Source organism: Acomys russatus, chromosome 19 (genome assembly GCF_903995435.1).
Source record: "Acomys russatus chromosome 19, mAcoRus1.1, whole genome shotgun sequence".
Lineage (NCBI taxonomy): Eukaryota > Metazoa > Chordata > Mammalia > Rodentia > Muridae > Acomys > Acomys russatus.
This window is the reverse complement of record NC_067155.1, coordinates 16,867,847-16,884,993: the sequence shown is the minus strand read 5'-3', so window position 1 is coordinate 16,884,993 and position 17,147 is coordinate 16,867,847. Positions and strand designations below refer to the sequence as shown.

The window sequence follows — 17,147 nt, the reverse complement described above, 5'->3', positions numbered from 1 at the left end:
TCTTTTCTTTGGTTTTTCCTACAACCCTTCTCCCCCCCCCCCTTTTTTTTTTTTTTTTTTGACACAGGGCCTTGCTATAGCCTAGACTAACCTAGAATTCGAGGTCTCCCTTCCTCAGCCTCCCACGTGCTGGGAGTACCAGTGTACCCACGCCTGCCCAGTTTGTGTACACACTTCATAGCAGTGCATGATTGATTGAAGTGCTGTGTGCAGCAATGACACCCCTGTGTGTGACATGTATGAGTGTCTCCAGGACTTGTGTGTGAGACAGTGTTAGGAACATGTGACGACGGTGCGGCACGTGAGTGGACTGTGGACTCCGGCCTGGTGCTGGTGTCGGAGAGGCTGATGCTGTGTGCAACACCAAGACCAAGGAATTAAGAATGTACGGGGACCTTGGTTCCCTGCGTGGTTTAACTACTACTCTGTCTGGTGTCTGCAACCTAGGGCAATGGCTCAGTTTTTGCTCCTGAGAATTGTGTGTGCTTCCATGTGGATTTGTGTCCTTAAGGTCTTTTTTTTTTTTTCTTTCCATTTTTAAATTGTTTTCTTTTTTCTCTCTCTCTCTCTCTCTTCTCTCTTCTCTCTTCTCTCTTCTCTCTCTCTCTCTCTCTCTCTCTCTCTCCTCTCCCCTCTCCCTCTCCCTCTCCCTCTCCCTCTCCCTCTCCCTCCCCCATTCCTTGAGGTCTTTATATGGCCTTCTGCAGACAGGTGCAGCCGCCTCAGGGCAGCTTCAGTTGCTCTCCCAACCCCTCTGGATTACCCACCTGGTAGGCCCAGGCTGGGGAAAAGGATGGGGCATAGCCCTTCCAGGAATGCTGTTACAAATGTCACCGGTAGCTCCGTGGTGGAGCGCTTGCACCGCTTTCATTGGGAAGCTCTGGATTCGGTCCCCAGGACTGCATAAACAAAAAATCCGCCTGGGCTAGGTGGAGCCTGGTTTTGCAAAAGTCTTCTCTGTGAGTCTGCCCCAAGTTGCTTTTATCTGATTCCCACAGTTGCCCTGAGGGGGGAGCACAGCGGAGAGGGTCATGCAAATAGTACATATTTGCTCATTTGTTCTCCCCGGCTTTGCTTCTCTGAGGACATCCTGTACTCACCGTTATTTTTTTTTTTAAGTACTTATGTAAATTACTGACGTAGGAATTTACATACACTTTCCAACTAACTGCGCAGTCATTTCTCAGTATCCTCGTGGGTTGTGCAGAGGGCGGCCCATGTAAATGATATATTTGCATAGCAAATGCCAACAGCCCCGCGGCTGGCCGTTCACTGGCACTTTCGGCTCTTCCGTGTGGGCCTTCCTATGTGAAACACCTCGTTTGCAGCCCCAAGGAGTTGTCTTTAAAAACTCACCGAACTCCTTTTCCTGAACCTTCGCTTTTTTTTTTTTTTTTTTTTTTGCTTTCGCGTGGAAGGGGCGGGGCAAATATGCAAATGAACCTCGGGTCCCGAACCTGCTCCTGTTACTAGCCGGGTGCTCCAAGCCTCCTGTCAACGTGCGGTTCGCGCACGCGCAGTCCGTCCGTCCGGGCCGCGGTCACGTGCCCACCGGGCGAGGCGGGGGGCGGGGCGTCGCGGGCGGTGGGGGGCGGGGTATGGCGCGCTGTGAGGCGCAGGGCGGCTGGCACAAACGGCGGCGCCGAGGCCGGAGGAAAAAGCTCGGTGAGGAGGTCGCGAGGAGGGAAACACCCGGGGATGAGGAAGAGCCCGAGGTCGGCCCGGCCTGGCGAGGGCGACGGGGTGGGAGGCTGGAGGCGGCGGGAGCGCGCGCAGGCGGCCGCGACCCCGCGCTGGGAGGGTGGGGGTGGGGAGGGCGGCGCGCGCCCGGCGCCGCGGGGCGGACCATCCAGGGCGGCGGGCGGGAGCGCGCGGCAGCCGCGGAGGGGAGGGGCCGGGCCGACGCCGCCCCGCCTCAGTTGCCCCGGGGCGTCCGGCGGCCCCCGGGGTCGCGGCGGAGGGGGTTGGGAGGGAGGGAGGGAGGGAGGTCCGACCCTCCTCCCGGGCTCCCTTCCGTCAGTCCGTCTGTCTGGCAGGACCTCCCTTCCGTCTGGGTGTGTGTCCCGGCCCCAGTAGGCTTCCTCCCGTGGGGCGCAGGTCGACCCCACCGACCCTCCCGCCCCGCCGTCTTGTTTTCCTCCCAGTTCTCTTTGTCCCTGGACTCCCGGGTTTCCTCGCCTGCCCGGGCTCGTGGCCTCCCACCCGGCGACCCGCTTCCCGCGAGTGTTGGCGCGGTGGCATTGCCCGCCGCCGGCTCCGCACAACCCGGACTTTCCCCTAGATTCCTCATTCTGGTTTTCTGTGTCATCCTCCCGTCTCGTCTCTCGGAGTCCCCACACAACCCCCGCAGGCAGGGCACCTCTTATTTCCCACCTCTCACCGTCGCTTTGCTCCCTGTTGCCTTCCTCTTTGGGCCATCCGTGCCGCGTCCGCTGCACTTTGCCTCTGTTATTCTGTCAGCCGTACCCTCTCAAAATTAACAAGTTCTGTGCTCTATCTTGCCTCGGCGTGAGTGTGTGTGTGTGTGTGTGTGTGTGTGTGTGTGTGTGTGTACACCTGCTTGTCTCTTACCTCCTCTGAAGTGCTTCTTTTTCTCTCTTCCAGCCACCCCCGTCAATCCCTTCTCAAGCTCCTAGGGACCACTGTGGATTTGGGGACCAGCGAGCACCCCTGGGGCACTAGAGGAGCCCCTGCCACCTGCCCTGCCTCACCCTGCCCCACTCCAGGCCCAGCGGCCTCCGGCTGCATCAAGTGGAGGAGGAGGAGGAGGCGGAGGAGGGTGGCACCATGGGCCCGGGCCGTGCCCTCCATGCCCGGGGGATGAAGACACTGCTGCCATGGACAGCCCGTGCCAGCCGAAGGCCCTGAATCAGGCTCTCCCTCAGTTGCCAGGGTCTGTGTCAGAGTCTTTGGAGCCTAGCCGAGCCAGAATGGGGGTGGAGGGTTACCTGCCCTGCCCTCTGCTGCCCTCCTACCACCATCCAGGAGCATCTGGTGAGGCCTCGGCTGGCAATGGGACCTCCAGAACCACAGCCACCGCTACCACTACCACTGCCAGCCCCCTGCGGGAGGGCTTTGGTGGGCAGGATGGTGGTGAGCTGTGGGCACTGCAGAGTGAAGGTGCCGCTGCGCTGGTCACCAAGGAGTGCCAGCGACTGGCGGCCCAGGGTGCCCGGCCTGAGGCCCCGAAACGGAAGTGGGCCAAGGATGGTGGGGATGCCCCTTCACCCAGCAAGCGGCCGTGGGCCAGGCAAGAGAACCAGGAGGCCAGGGGGGAAAGTGGTATGGGCCGCGATGGCGGTGGCAGCGGCACGACCAGTAGCAGTGGCGAGGCAAGTGCTAGGCTGAGGGACGAAGCCCGGCCCTCTGCACCTGAGCGCCTGGCCCTGGACTACATTGTGCCTTGCATGCGGTACTACGGTATCTGCGTCAAGGACAGCTTCTTGGGGGCAACACTGGGTAGCCGTGTGCTGGCCGAGGTGGAAGCCCTGAAGTGGGGCGGGCGTCTGCGTGATGGGCAACTGGTGAGCCAGCGGGCGATTCCACCGCGCAGCATTCGCGGGGACCAGATTGCCTGGGTAGAAGGCCACGAGCCAGGCTGCCGCAGCATCGGTGCCCTCATGGCTCATGTGGACTCGGTAATCCGCCACTGTGCGGGGCGTCTGGGCAACTACGTCATCAATGGGCGCACCAAGGTAAGGCACTTTTTTGGTGAGTGCCTAATGCTTTGGCATGTGGGTTTGGAGACAACCTTCTGGGGTTATGTAGAGGGGTGTAGGCAGAAGCCGGGCTGTGGTGGCGCCTGCCTTTAATTCCCAGCACTTGGGAGGCTGAGGCAGGTGGATCTCTGTGAATTTGAGGCCAGCCTGGTCTACAGAGTGAGTCCAGGATGGCCAAGGCTACACAGAAAAACCCTGTCTCCGAAAACCAAAAAAAAAAGGTCTAGACAGCCCCACCAGAGGGGCTATCTCTGGGGATTCAAGTCTCTTCCCACTGGGCTTTGATTTTTGACTTTTGAAATATAAGTTCAGCCTCAAGTGGCAGTGGTCCTCGACCTTTGGAGACCAAGAGCCACCGACTGGCCTAACCTGTCTTAGACAAGGGTAGTTAAGGCCCACAGGCTTTTGCCTGTTTCTGTCTGCTAGCATGCAGACAGTAGCACCGGAGGGTGAGGGTAGGGTGGCAGTGTTGAGGTAGCCTCGGCCAAGGATGGGGTGCTGCGTGTCCTGTGGAGCACCTGGCCTGGCCTCCTTTCTGCCCTGTGAGCCTACTCTTGGCATCTGCATCAAGAGCAGCTTCCTGGAGGTGACAGTGTGCTGGCCCAGGTAGAGCACTGGTCCGCAGCTTTCCCCTTCCTCCCTGCCCTAGTCCCTGCTCTTCATCCTCTGACCGGTCGTCACCTCCCTGCCTGCTTTTCTCTGATCTCTTTCCTTGACCCTCTGCCTTTATATTTCCCTTCTCCAGTCCTCGTTGTTGCAGAACAGTAAGTAGTCCTTGATGTTTGTGGAGTCAAAGCTTTTCAGATAATTCTGCCAGAGGCCACAGACCTTCTCAGGGAAAGTGTACATTCGGTTGGAGTTCGTGGGCAGTCGTCAGGGCCTCACAGGCCTCCAGCTGTCGACTCAAGAACCAGGGGTCAGGAGCCTGACTGGCCAGTGACCTCCATGGCGTTTCTGGTCTGTTGACATAACCAGTATCTTCACGGAAGAGTGTGTAAATCTGAGGCTCGGGTCCTTTGCATACAGTCTGTTGAGAGTACCTGCTGCTAGCCAGCCATGGTTCCTGGCTGGTGATCTTGTAGGCTGTGTTCTGCCCTGTGAGCGGGAGGCTGTGCTTCTAATGGTCCCCTCCCTTGTCTCTGGGGTCCTTTCTTAAGTTCTGCCTCTCAGGCCAGCTTTCTTTTCAGACTGGAGCTGGCTCGGGGGCCAGGGTTCCCCCCGCCCCAGGGCCCAGGCCTGTTTCCTCCCCACCCCAGCTGGAACTTGTCCTACTTCCCTCTCCCTCCCGTTACTTGATAGCTGAGGAGCCAGCCCTGGCCCCTCCCTGCTGTGGCCTCTGTGGGCAGGATCAGTGTTGCTTCCCTGGCTCAGGAGCCGTAACCTGGTATCCACCCTCAGGAGGGAAGTCAGTGTGGAGGACCAGGAGAGCTGAGTGCCCCGGGAGCCAGCCGGACAGAGCTCTGCAGCCCCAGAGGCTGGGAAAGCCTGGCCCCCTGAGCATTGTGGGAAGGGCTTGAAAGGATAGGTTGTTTTATCTCCAGTGTCTCCTCCTCCCATCTGCATGTGGTCGGTGACATGACCTGAGCTGGGATTGGGGACAGGGAAGAGTCAGCTTCTTCTAGGTGGCCCTTTCCTGTGGGGAGGTAAGAACAGGTCAGGCTGGTGGGAGGAGGGGCTAGCCCAATCTCTACACAGCAGCTCTGTGCTCTCCCACATGTGTGCTCCCTGCTTGTGTGGTAGAGTGGAGGGTGCTGAGGTGCTGATGTGGGGCGGTGGCCTAGGTCACCCCTGAGTGGAGCTCCTCTGCCTTTCTGCTTCCCTTCTGTCCCCATCTCTTCTTGTGGACTTGTAGCTGGAGGCATTGACTCTCTGGCATCAAGGATGAGCAGAGGAGACCCCCAGGAGGGTCCAGCTGCTTTAGTTTGCCCCTTGGAAGCACGGCCTGCTGTCTGGCCGAGTCACTGGCTTCTACTGTGGTGTATGTGGCAGTGATAGGGTCCTTGGCACATTATTGCCAGAAGCGGTAACTCCAGCATCCTGGAGTGATCCTGTCTCCTGCCTTTGAGGAGAGAAGGATGGAGAGTAAGTTCCTTTGACACTTTACTGCTGTCCCTGTGGTTGACGCTTTTCCTCAGGGGTGCAGTTGAAAGCAGCACTTTGATATGGCAGGTAGCAACCTGGGTACCCTGGCTTGGCCCAGGGCTTCTTGGACAGTCAGCTAGATGCTTGAGTCCTGAGTGCTAGTGTAGTGAGGTGACCACCACACAGACACTCTGAGAGCCCCAAACACAGTCTTTATTGCTGCCGGCAGCTGCATGAGGAACTTGCCCAGATCATGCAGCCCTGAGCCGTACGGCTCTTTGTCTTTTGTGCACAACATGCGTTTCCTGGTTGGCACACGTTAGTTAGCGAGAAGCAGAGCTGCAGAAGCCAAAATAAAAGAGCAAGGTTAGCACATTTAGGGACTTACCTGCAACTCTGGACTGCAGCTTTGTTCTGTTTTGCAGGTGTCGAGGCCTGTGTGCTAGGTTATGTGGTCAGAATGGTGCCTCTAACATGGCGTCAGTTGTGCTAAGCTCTGTGACCTGTCACGGCAGTGTAGGCAGGATTGCAGGCGTTGAGATGGGGAGGAGGTGGGTGTGTTGAGGCTTAGAGCAGAGGGAGGCTCAGGGCCTGCAGGTTGGCAGTTCTGGCGCCTGTGGTGGGAAAGTGTCCTGCTTTGGGTATGTAGTGCTGTGTGGTGATTGATTAGAGGGAGTACAGCACTGCCTGCCGTCCCTGTCAGCGTGCAGAACCTGCGTGAGCCCTGGTTGGATTCCTAGCTCAGGAGGCCTTGCCCATCACTAATCAGTGACTCATTGATTCCAAGCCACCAGAGCCATGGCCACATTGTGTCCTCCCAGTGAGTGGTTGCTTAGAGTGCCATCCCAGGTGTGGGAGCCACGCAGAGAAGACGTGCCCTCCTGAGCTTAGAGGACAGGGTTTTCCCTGGGGCCTTCTCTCCTACTGTTCCCCTGGACTGAAGCTCACTACTGCCGTGCACCCCCAGATGGTCTGCTTCCTGAGGTGGGGCTGTGCTGGATCTGGTGTATAGATGGGATGCAGAGAGAGCTCTGACGTCCATGGTGGGATGAACTGTGGGATTAGTTGAGAAGAGCCTTGGGAAGAGGGTGTAGGACTGAGTCAACCTGATGCGCGTGCCGTGCTGGGTAAGCCTTCTGTTTTGGCAGCAGACACTGCTGTGTGTGGTTATTTTTCTATACTTGTCTTGCTGGGCTAGGCTAGACTCAAAAGTAGAGTTGAGCGTTTGCTAAGGAGCTCTAGCTTGCAGAGTAGTTACTTAGGTGACAGGGTCAAGATGGTGGCTGACTAGGCAAAAGCCAAAGGGCTCTCATGGGGAACTTGACTTACCTCCCCAGTGCCACAGCTCACTCGGCCACATTGAGACCTGACCCTGTGGACTGGGACTCCAGAAGTGGCCAGGCCCTTCTGTGAGCTCCCTGGTAACAGATATCCTCCGGCCCTGGCTGCCTGGTTGAGAGGCTGGGAAATCTGGAACTCTAGCCAGACCTGTGCCCACAGAGACCAAGCCCGGCGGCGGCGGGAGCCTGCCTCTGAGATGTCAGAACACTGTGTTCTCAGAGGACTTACTGCTGGGAATGGAAGGTGTTTATCAGTTCTGTATTACAGTGGGGTAGTTGAGGCCTCCTCAAGCACTGAGGTTGCCAGCAGTGTGCAGCACACTTGGAGCTGGAATTGTAGGTCAGGCTCCTGAGGAGTGTGTATGGGACAGACTGTGCAGCTGGAGCCTTCTGAAGTCAAGTGCAGTCAGGTCGCCATGACTTCACATTAGGATTACCCCGTATCCCAAAATGCAGTAAGAGAGTCTGTGTTGTCATGGAGTAGTTGAAGCTGGCCTTGAACCTGTGTTTCTCTTCCCTCTGCCTGCTAAGTGCTGGGATCAGAGGTGTGCACTGTGCACCGAGTCACCTGGCTAGGGTTAGATCGCTCTAAAAACCACAAACCATCATTTATACATTGAGTCACGCTGGTTCTGGGGTGGGGGTGGAGGTGGGAGCTGAGGTTTCTGGTGAACTTGAGCATGGAGTGTGGCTCCCGGAACCTAAGATGATAAAGGACAGACCAGGGGCAGGAATGGTGAGCCTGCTTTGTCAAGGTGTCCCTGGTCTCAGTAAACCACCTTACTCCGTTTCTCCCAGGCCATGGTGGCGTGCTACCCAGGCAATGGGCTCGGGTACGTCAGGCATGTTGACAATCCCCACGGCGACGGGCGCTGCGTCACCTGCATCTATTACCTGAACCAGAACTGGGATGTTAAGGTAGGGTGTGGCGGCTGGGACGGTGTGCTCACACTGCAGCTGGGATTCGGTCCTCGCTCCCCTTGGCTCACAGGGCAGTGAGGTCTGCAGGCTCCTCTTTAGCTGACTGTGGGCCCTCCCCCTTTTCCGGGAATGGTGCCTTCTGCTTAGCCCCACCCAGACTTGTACACTCTCCCCCTTTTCCTGCCTTTAGTAGCTTCCTGCCCATCTCCATGGCAATGTAGACTCTGGGCTGTCATTCATTTTGAGTGCCTGAGTGGTGGGAGGGAGTGATGTGTGCTGGCGCTGCGCCCCCTGGTGGCCGCGTGTGTGCGGTATAAGGCAGTGGCTGCAGGCTTCACCAGTAGCCTCATCTGGCCTGCCCCCAGGTGCATGGCGGCCTGCTGCAGATCTTCCCTGAGGGTCGGCCAGTGGTAGCCAACATCGAGCCACTCTTTGACCGGTTGCTCATTTTCTGGTCTGACCGACGGAACCCACATGAGGTGAAGCCAGCCTATGCCACCAGGTATGACCTGTACCTTTAGGGATGTGCCCAGCTGCTTCCCCTGTGCCAAAAATTTCTCAGACTCTCCTCAACCCCCAGAGTTGGCAGGGGAGCAGTGAGGTGCTGAGAGGGCCTGAGTGGGAACCAGAATCAGGTGACGTGCAAGGGTGGATGTGTCGCTGGAAGTGGCGACTAGAATTGCAGTAAACTGATTTTTGACTGCCCAATTTCCCAGGTACGCCATCACTGTCTGGTATTTTGATGCCAAGGAGCGGGCCGCAGCCAGAGACAAGTATCAGCTAGGTACCTGCTTTCTTTTTTTGTCATTCCAGGTCCCTGTGTGCTGCCAGGTCCTTAGCCTTTTTTTCTCCCCAGTACTGAGTGGTACCCAGGGCCTTTGCCACAGTAGGCAAGCACTGCCACCAGCCCACACCCACAGCCCTCCCATCAGCCCCCTACCCCCAGTTCTTGCCTACTTTGCCTCCAACCTGAGCCCCATTCTTTCCTTAATGCTCTCCTCATCTTCCCAGGTTTCTTTGTCCCTTCCTAGTGACTCGCAATTTCTTGTCTTCTTCTCACCCTCAGCATCGGGACAGAAAGGTGTCCAAGTACCTGTGTCACAGCCAACTACACCCACCTAATGGCCAGCCCCAGAGCTGCATGGACCAGCAGCTCCCTGCCTGGAGGGGAGCCCGGGCCCACCAGCAGCTCCCTGCCTCAGTGCCGGCTCCTTCCCTGCCACTGCTGCTGCTTCTGGCTTGCCTCTGTACTGTGTGGTGTGGAAGGCCCTAAGTGTCGTCTGAAGAGCAACAAGGAGAGACCTCTGCTCCCCATGAGTGGGGCTGGGGTGCGATCTAGGCGGTGGTCAGTATGGCTGTGGCCTGTGGCCTGCCATGTCTGGTCCACTGCATGATGAGGGGAGGCAGGATTTGGGGTTGAGGTGAGTCACAGCCTCTTGCTGGCCGAGGTCTGTGGGGGGCACATCACCCCTCCCCACTCCTCCAGCCTGGAGTGTGAAGTGACTCCCATCCCTGCGGCTGCGGCACTTTATGGAGTGGGCTGCCGCTGCTCGGGCAGAGTAGATGCAGTGAGGAACATGGGTATGGAGGCCTGCCAGCCAAGAAATAAAAGTTTACCTCAGAGCTGCACACGCTTGTATTTGTCTCTGCAAAGGGATTTATACTACAGTTAGGGCAGGTAAGGAGATCAGGGCACGGAGATGACACTAGTGGAGCCCCACCTCAGCGGGTCACCAGGCGGAGCTGGAAGGTCGGGGGCACGTTGCCCAGACCAGTGCACTGTGGAGTAAGGTTGATGTTGGCAGGACTTCCCACGGGGAGCAGGGAGAACTTGTGCAGGATAGCAGTGAGGAAGAGGAAGATCTCCGAGCGGGCCAGGCCAGCACCCAGGCACATGCGCTTTCCTGTGGATGAAGGTGTGGGTGTGGGATGAGCGAGTACCTCCTGCTGGTCCCCCAGTGCTTGCCACTGGGATCCCCTCCCTCCTGGTCCAGACCTGGGGCGAAGGGCATGAAGGCATCACTGTTCTGGAATTCGCCATGGGCATCCAGGAAGTTGGTGGGGTTGAAGTGGTCAGGGTCCTTGAATTGGGTGGGATCCCGGTGTGCAGACACAAGCAGGGGAATGATAAATGTGCCCTGGGAGTGGACACAGTCGCCATTAGCCACAGGCTGAGCGCCCACCCACCTGGGTACACACGGTCACCGTTAGCCACAGGCTGAGCGCCCACCCACCTGGGTACACACGGTCACCGTTAGCCACAGACTGAGCGCCCACCCACCTGGGTACACACGGTCGCCGTTAGCCACAGACTCTGAGCGCCCACCACCTGGGCACACACGGTCACTGTTAGCCACAGACTCTGAGCGCCCACCCACCTGGGCACACACGGCCGCCGTTAGCCACAGACTCTGAGCGCCCACCCACCTGGGTACACACGGTCGCCGTTAGCCACAGACTCTGAGCGCCCACCCACCTGGGCACACACGGCCGCCGTTAGCCACAGACTCTGAGCGCCCACCCACCTGGGTACACACGGCCGCCGTTAGCCACAGACTCTGAGCGCCCACCCACCTGGGCACACACGGCCGCCGTTAGCCACAGACTCTGAGCGCCCACCCACCTGGGCACACACGGTCACCGTTAGCCACAGACTGAGCGCCCACCCACCTGGGTACACACGGTCGCCGTTAGCCACAGACTCTGAGCGCCCACCACCTGGGCACACACGGTCACTGTTAGCCACAGACTCTGAGCGCCCACCCACCTGGGCACACACGGCCGCCGTTAGCCACAGACTCTGAGCACCCACCCACCTGGGTACACACGGTCACTGTTAGCCACAGACTGAGCGCCCACCCACCTGGGCACACACGGTCACTGTTAGCCACAGACTGAGCGCCCACCCACCTGGGTACACACGGTCACTGTTAGCCACAGACTCTGAGCGCCCACCCACCTGGGCACACACGGCCGCCGTTAGCCACAGACTCTGAGCGCCCACCCACCTGGGTACACACGGTCGCCATTAGCCACAGACTGAGCGCCCATCCACCTGGGCACACACGGTCGCCGTTAGCCACAGACTCTGAGCGCCCACCCACCTGGGTACACACGGTCGCCGTTAGCCACAGACTCTGAGCGCCCACCCACCTGGGCACACACGGTCACTGTTAGCCACAGACTCTGAGCGCCCACCCACCTGGGCACACACGGTCACTGTTAGCCACAGACTCTGAGCGCCCACCCACCTGGGTACACACGGTCACTGTTAGCCACAGACTCTGAGCGCCCACCCACCTGGGCACACACGGCCGCCGTTAGCCACAGACTCTGAGCGCCCACCCACCTGGGTACACACGGTCGCCGTTAGCCACAGACTGAGCGCCCATCCACCTGGGTACACACGGTCGCCGTTAGCCACAGACTCTGAGCGCCCACCCACCCGGGCACACACGGTCACTGTTAGCCACAGACTCTGAGCGCCCACCCACCTGGGCACACACGGTCACTGTTAGCCACAGACTGTGAGTGCCCACCCAGACCCTTTGTGTTGTGATTGGCACTCAACTCAGGGTCTTGCAGGTGCTCTCACATAGTTGCACACCAGCCTCTAAGGTGACACTAAGAGCCTGGGAGAGGAGCCCACTGGACTCTGTCAGGCCTCCCTGAACCTTTATCTCCGAATGGACACTCTGTCCCTTCCCCCGGTGCAGAATTCCCAGGCTCCCTGTGCACCTTGGTCAGGAAATGGTTCCTGAGGTGTACGTCTCGGGTGAGGGCCCGCGGCAGCCCCAGTGGTAGCACGCTGACAAAGCGCTGGATCTCATGCAGCACTGCACTGGTGTAGGGCAGGCGGGCACGGTCCTCCAGTCTCGGGGCATGAGCCCGCCCGACAGTGGCGTCCAGCTCCTCCTGTACCTTGGCTGGGGTCATCAGAAACTGTGAGTGTGCCTTACTGGGGTCCCACCCCAGCCACCCTCTCCTCAGGCTTATGGCGGGCGTGGGGGTGATAGGGTGGGTGGGGCCGGTGGACCCAGTTCCCAGACCTGCCACCTCAGGGTACTTGAGCATAATGAGGAGCCCATAACGCAGAGTGGTGCTTGTGGTCTCGGTGCCACCAAAGAAAAGATTGTGTGCCGTCATCACCAGTGTGTCCTCCTGGAAATGGCTTTCCGGGTCCTGCTGTTCCTGGGGACAGAGGCAGGCGCTCTGATGCCTGCTGCTTGGCAGCATGGGCAGGATTCAGGGCAGCAGGGACTCGCACCTTATCCATTTGGTCGAGGAAACGGTCAGTGAAGTCCCTGGGTTCCCCTGTCTGTCGTGACTGCCGGTGCCACTGGATTTGCTCCAAGATGAAGAGTCTGAGCTCTTGGAAGTTTTTGAAGATTCGGTGGTGGGGGCCGGGGACCCAGTTCATGAAGGATGGAAACATATTGTACATCTGGAGAGACGGAGGGCTTTCTTTTTTTAAAGATGGCCTTACTATGTAGCTTTGGCTAGCATGGATCTCTGTATGTAGACCAGGCTGGCCTCAAATTAGCCTCCTGTCTCTGCCTCCAGAGTAGTGGGGTCAAAGGCATGTTCTGCCACACCCTGCTGAAAGTCTTCCCCCACCCCCACCCCCCCCACAGGGTTTCTCTGTGTAGCCTTGGCTGTCCTGGACTCGCTTTGTCAACCAGGCTGGCCTCGAACTCACAGCGATCCACCTGCCTCTGCCTTGCCTCTCGAGTGCTGGGATTAAAGGCGTGCGCCACCACTCCCCTTTTGGTGCTGAAAGTCTTAATAGGACTTTGGGCAAGGCCTTGGTTTCCTCGTGGAGAAAGTGGAGCACTTCATCATTAAGTATACAACCACTGTGGGTAGGGCTCTACCCTTGGGGTTTGGCACAAGGCTTTGCCTAAAAGGGAGAAATTAGAGCCCATCATCTCACCTCACCCCATCGGGAACTCATGAGACGGAAGTTGTCACTGAAGAGGTCCAGGAGCCTCAAGAACTCTGGGTCCCCATAGTTATAGCGCTTTCCGAAGACCACAGAACAAATGACATTGGATACAGCATTGTCCAGTAGCTGTCGGGGGTCAAATGGAGCTCCTGGGGGTGAGAGTAGTTCTGGGTAATAATAAAACCGTGGTCCCCTAAAAGGGACAGGGGAGGCAACTAAGGTCTGCATCGGAGACCCTCACCCCCAATCCTCTGTTTCTGTTTTTGTTTTTTGAGACACAGTGTTTCTCTGGACTTGCTTTGTAGACCAGGCTGGTCTCGAACTCACAGAGATCCACCAGCCTCTACCTCCACCCAGTGCTGGAATGAACAGGCCTGCGCCACCGGGCCCACCTCCCTCAAACTTCTGGTTTTTGACGCCCTCACACAGAAGCTGTGGCCCCTCTTCCACCTAGCTCCCTTGGATCAGAATTATACCCGAAGCATTTTGGCAGTCCATGGGTCGGCCCCCCCTCAATCAGGTATTATGCTTTCCCTGCCAGGCCCCACCCATGGTGGCTTGAAATTCATCCAGCATACACGCCGCCTCCTCCAGGATGCGATCCTCGATGGTCCTCGTACCCACGCCAAGCTCCCTCAGCATTCCAAGTGCAAAGTTGCGCAGCGTGCGCCAGCGCGGCCCGTTAGAAAACACTATGCCTACAGTGGGAACCAAAACTCAGAGTTGGCTCCTCCCAGGACGACTTCTTAATAGCTTTGCTCTTATCCCAGACCACGTGGCCGCCACCTCAGCTGAGTCCACATAGCCGGAGCCCCACCTTTGCCGGCCTGATTCCTGAGCAGTGCTTGCTCTCTAGAACTTAGGAAGTTAGCCCTCTGTTGGTTGCCTTGCGAACCTGCAATCAACCCCACGCCTAACGGTTCACCCTCATCTCTACTAGGCCCCTCCCACTTTGCTCCCCCCACCCTCCCACCCCCACCCCCGCGCTTCACGGGCCCTTAGACCCAATTGGCTGGTCTAGGACTCACTTCCACCCAACCTGGGCCTCACCATTTCCGTGGGTGAAGCGTTCGAAGACAGCCATGGCCCCGCGGCCGGAGAATGCATCTGCTTGCAGTACCAATGCGTCCCTCAGCGCCTCGTAGCCGCACAGCACCACTGCAGGACGCGGGCCCAGCCACACGGTGAACACTGGGCCCCAGCGGCTGGAGAGCTATAGGCAGTGGTCCAGGCTTCTGATTTTCCGCAGGCCCCAAATTTTCCCTTTCAGCCTCTCATTCCACAGGTCCAGGAGTTCTTAAACCCCTTCTCCCTTTTCAGACCCTGGCGTTTAGGCCTCAGCTTTCAGACACCGGGGGTCTAGGCCTCTTCCCTCAGATACTGGGGTCCAGGCCCCACCCTCCTCCTTCAGACATAGGAGTCAAGCCCCCCCCCCCCCCATCTTCTTTGGCTGTCCACTTTCAGTGAACCAGGATTTCTAACCCTGGGAGTTCTGCTCTCCCAAACCCACAGTAGACGCTACCTGCATGAGTGTACGGTCCAAGCGTCCAGACTGTAGCTGCAGCAAGTTTCCCAGCAATGGGAGCGGCGCGGGCCCAGGGGGTAACCCTTTCCGCGTGGGAGCTCGGGGGAGCGCCCGGCCCCACCACACAAACAGCAGCAGCAGCAGCAGCAGCAGCAGCAGCGCGGCCACACAGGGGACCATCGTGCCTAAGATCTATGCATGGGGCCCTTGGCAGCGGTTTAATTTGCAGGCAATTTTAAGGTGGGGAGCGGGGGGGGGGGTGGGGAGAATAGCAGGGCGGAGACCAGTGTGGGAGGCGCAAGAGTCTGGGGCGCTACTCTGTTCCTTGAACGCCTAAGCCAACATCCCCACCCTGCCCCTAGGAATACGTGTGTGTGTGTGTGTGTGTGTGTGTGTGTGTGTGTGTGTGTGTGTGTGTGTGTTTCCTCCAGCCTGCCATTTTCATGTAGATACTCAGCCAGGTACCATCCTCCCAACACCCCCCTCACCCCCTCACCCTCTCCACCCCGATACCTGTAGGGCTATGTGTTCTCTTCAGTTCCCCAGCCATTTCTGAAAGATAGCCTCAAATGCCAGACAGAGGCACTCCTGCTTCCTAGACACACTCCGGGTTTTCTGAAAGCACCACTAACGTCATTGGCCTGGCGCGCCTGTGCTCTAGGCCGGCGGCTCCTGAACTCATACCTGGGACTTTTTTTTTTTTTTTTAAATCACATCTGTTGCTTTTCTTCATGTCTTATAAAGAACTTATTTTATTTGATTGTATGGGTGTGTTGCCTACCTGTAGGTCTAGGCCTCTGGTGTGTTCCGCCCGCCATCAGAAACCCCTGGAAATGGCGGTAGCAACGATTGTGAGCTGCAATGCGGATGTTGGGAATTGAACCGGGGTTCTCTGGAAGAGCACCCGGTGGTCTTAGACACCAAGCCACTCTCCACTCCTCCTTAAAAAGATGGGCTCTTCCGGGCGTGGAGACACACACCTTTAATCCCAGCACTCAGGAGGCAGAGGCAGGGGGATCGCTGTGAGTTCGAGGCCAGCCTGGTCTACAAAGTGAGTCCAGGACAGCCAAGGCTACACAGAGAAACCCTGTCTCGAAAAGACAACAACAACAACAACAAAAAACAAACAAAAAAAGATGGGCTCTTGTCAGGTGATGGTGCACACCTTTCATCCCAACACTCAGGAGGCAGAGGCAGGGGGAAATCTATGAGTTCGAGGCCAGCCTAGTCTACAGAGTAAGTTCCAGGAGAGCAAGGGCTGCACAGAGAAACCCTGTCTTGAAAGGGAAGGAAAAAAAAAAAAAAAAGTACCCTGCCCATCATGCCTGGCTCTTTCCATTGCTCTGGGAAGCCCGTGTGCTGTTCCTGTCTGTGTCATGTCGTCCTGTCTCTGTGTCCCCCACCCATACCCCCCTCCCCCCCCACCTCCGGAGCTTGCTGCCATTCCCTAGGCTCCTGCTGCCTACCAACCTTGTAGCTTCTGATCACCTTCTCACCTCTGCTTATACCTAGCCCTAGCCTTGGGCTCAATTCTGTCACCAGGCCATGGTTGTCATGCCCTGCCAAGGTCCCAAGTCTGTCAGCACATTACCTGGTCTCCAGAGCCCTCCGAGAGACACCCCCCCCCCCCACTCTGAGACCAAATCAACATAGCAGCTCTAGGGGCCACAAAAGCTGGAGGGGGAGACCCACTCAGGTCCGCAGCAGCCCCTGGGTGGGGCCGTCGGTTCTTAAGGACAGGCTGTCCAGGAATGTGGCCTACCTTCCTGCCCCTCCCCGGCCTGTTGGATCCTGTTTTCCTGCCTGGCAGAGAGCCCAGACCTGGGGGTAAGGTAGGGGGCTGCGGCTGGTTGGTTTCTGGGAGTGTCTCCCCGGAGCCTTTGTTTCATTCAGTCTCCCTCTAATCTCTGTGTCTCTCCCTTGCTTATCTCTATTAGCCTCTGCCTCTGTCTTAATTCTCTCTTCTTCTCTTTCACCCCGCCCCCCCCCAAATTTCTCTTTCCCTTTCTGTATCTCTCCAGTTTTATTTATTTTATTTTATTTTTTGTTTTTTTAAAAAAAAGTATTTATTTTTATTGATGTTTTGTCTACATGTCTATGTGATGGTGTTGGATCCTGGAGTTACAGACAGTTATGAGCTGCCATGTGGGTGCTGGAATTGAACCCGGGTCCTCTGGAGGATCAGGCAGTGCCCTTAACCTCTGAGCCATCTCTCCAGCCCAACACTTGTTCTTATAGAGGGCTCAGGTTTCATTCCCAGCCTTCACATGGCAGCTTACAACTGTCCACAGCTACTGTTCAGTGGGATACAGTGCCCTCTTCTGACCGAACTCCCAGACACCAAGCACACACATGGTTCACAGGGATACACGCAAGCAAACACTCACACACAAATAAAGCAAATGTCTAAAAATAAAACTGAGCCAGGCAGTGGTGGCGCGCGCGCCTTTAATCCCAGCACTCGGGAGGCGGAGGCAGCCGGATCTGTGTGAGTTCGAGGCCAGCCTGGTCTACAAAGTGAGTCCAGGACAGCCAAGGCTACACAGCCATCTATGAGATCTGGCGCCCTCTTCTGGACTGCAGGTGTATATGCAGGCAGAGCACTGTGTATGTAA

General features: G+C 57.6%; 2 protein-coding genes across 3 annotated transcripts; one reads left to right on the top strand and one right to left on the bottom strand.

Moving 5' to 3' along the window:
• Positions 1-1,582: 1,582 nt before the first annotated feature.
• Egln2 (egl-9 family hypoxia inducible factor 2) lies at positions 1,583-9,552 on the top strand. Of its 2 annotated transcripts, none has more exons than XM_051162649.1 (7): positions 1,583-1,665; positions 2,605-3,695; positions 7,940-8,059; positions 8,428-8,564; positions 8,779-8,846; positions 9,129-9,223; positions 9,260-9,552. In XM_051162649.1, exons 2-6 carry the CDS (start codon positions 2,838-2,840, stop codon positions 9,182-9,184), a joined length of 1,239 nt encoding a protein of 412 aa, XP_051018606.1. In that variant the 5' UTR covers positions 1,583-1,665; positions 2,605-2,837; the 3' UTR covers positions 9,185-9,223; positions 9,260-9,552. The 2 variants fall into 2 exon arrangements, with proteins under 2 accessions (XP_051018606.1, XP_051018607.1); XM_051162650.1 differs by lacking the exon at positions 1,583-1,665 and adding an exon at positions 1,971-2,054.
• Positions 9,553-9,708: 156 nt separating this feature from the next.
• Positions 9,709-14,712, bottom strand: LOC127203120 (cytochrome P450 2F3-like). Its single transcript, XM_051161922.1, has 9 exons — positions 14,530-14,712; positions 14,058-14,220; positions 13,556-13,705; positions 12,996-13,156; positions 12,330-12,506; positions 12,112-12,253; positions 11,801-11,988; positions 10,059-10,200; positions 9,709-9,966 (listed from the first exon to the last, which is right to left on the bottom strand). Exons 1-9 carry the CDS (start codon positions 14,710-14,712, stop codon positions 9,785-9,787), a joined length of 1,488 nt encoding a protein of 495 aa, XP_051017879.1. The 3' UTR covers positions 9,709-9,784.
• Between the last annotated feature and the right edge of the window lie 2,435 nt (positions 14,713-17,147).

Bases quoted from the DNA above. Each gene is read 5' to 3' on its own strand.
- Egln2 (XM_051162649.1), top strand. From the start codon at position 2,838: ATGGACAGCCCGTGCCAGCCGAAGGCCCTGAATCAGGCTCTCCCTCAG. The intron at 8,060-8,427 runs GTAGGGTGTGGC...GCCTGCCCCCAG, and splicing joins ACCAGAACTGGGATGTTAAG to GTGCATGGCGGCCTGCTGCA. The intron at 8,847-9,128 runs GTACCTGCTTTC...TCTCACCCTCAG, and splicing joins CAGAGACAAGTATCAGCTAG to CATCGGGACAGAAAGGTGTC.
- LOC127203120 (XM_051161922.1), bottom strand. From the start codon at position 14,712: ATGGTCCCCTGTGTGGCCGCGCTGCTGCTGCTGCTGCTGCTGCTGCTG. The intron at 13,157-13,555 runs GTGGGGCCTGGC...TCTCACCCCCAG, and splicing joins TGAATTTCAAGCCACCATGG to GAGCTCCATTTGACCCCCGA. The intron at 10,201-11,800 runs GTGCACAGGGAG...GTCCACTCCCAG, and splicing joins GGAACCATTTCCTGACCAAG to GGCACATTTATCATTCCCCT.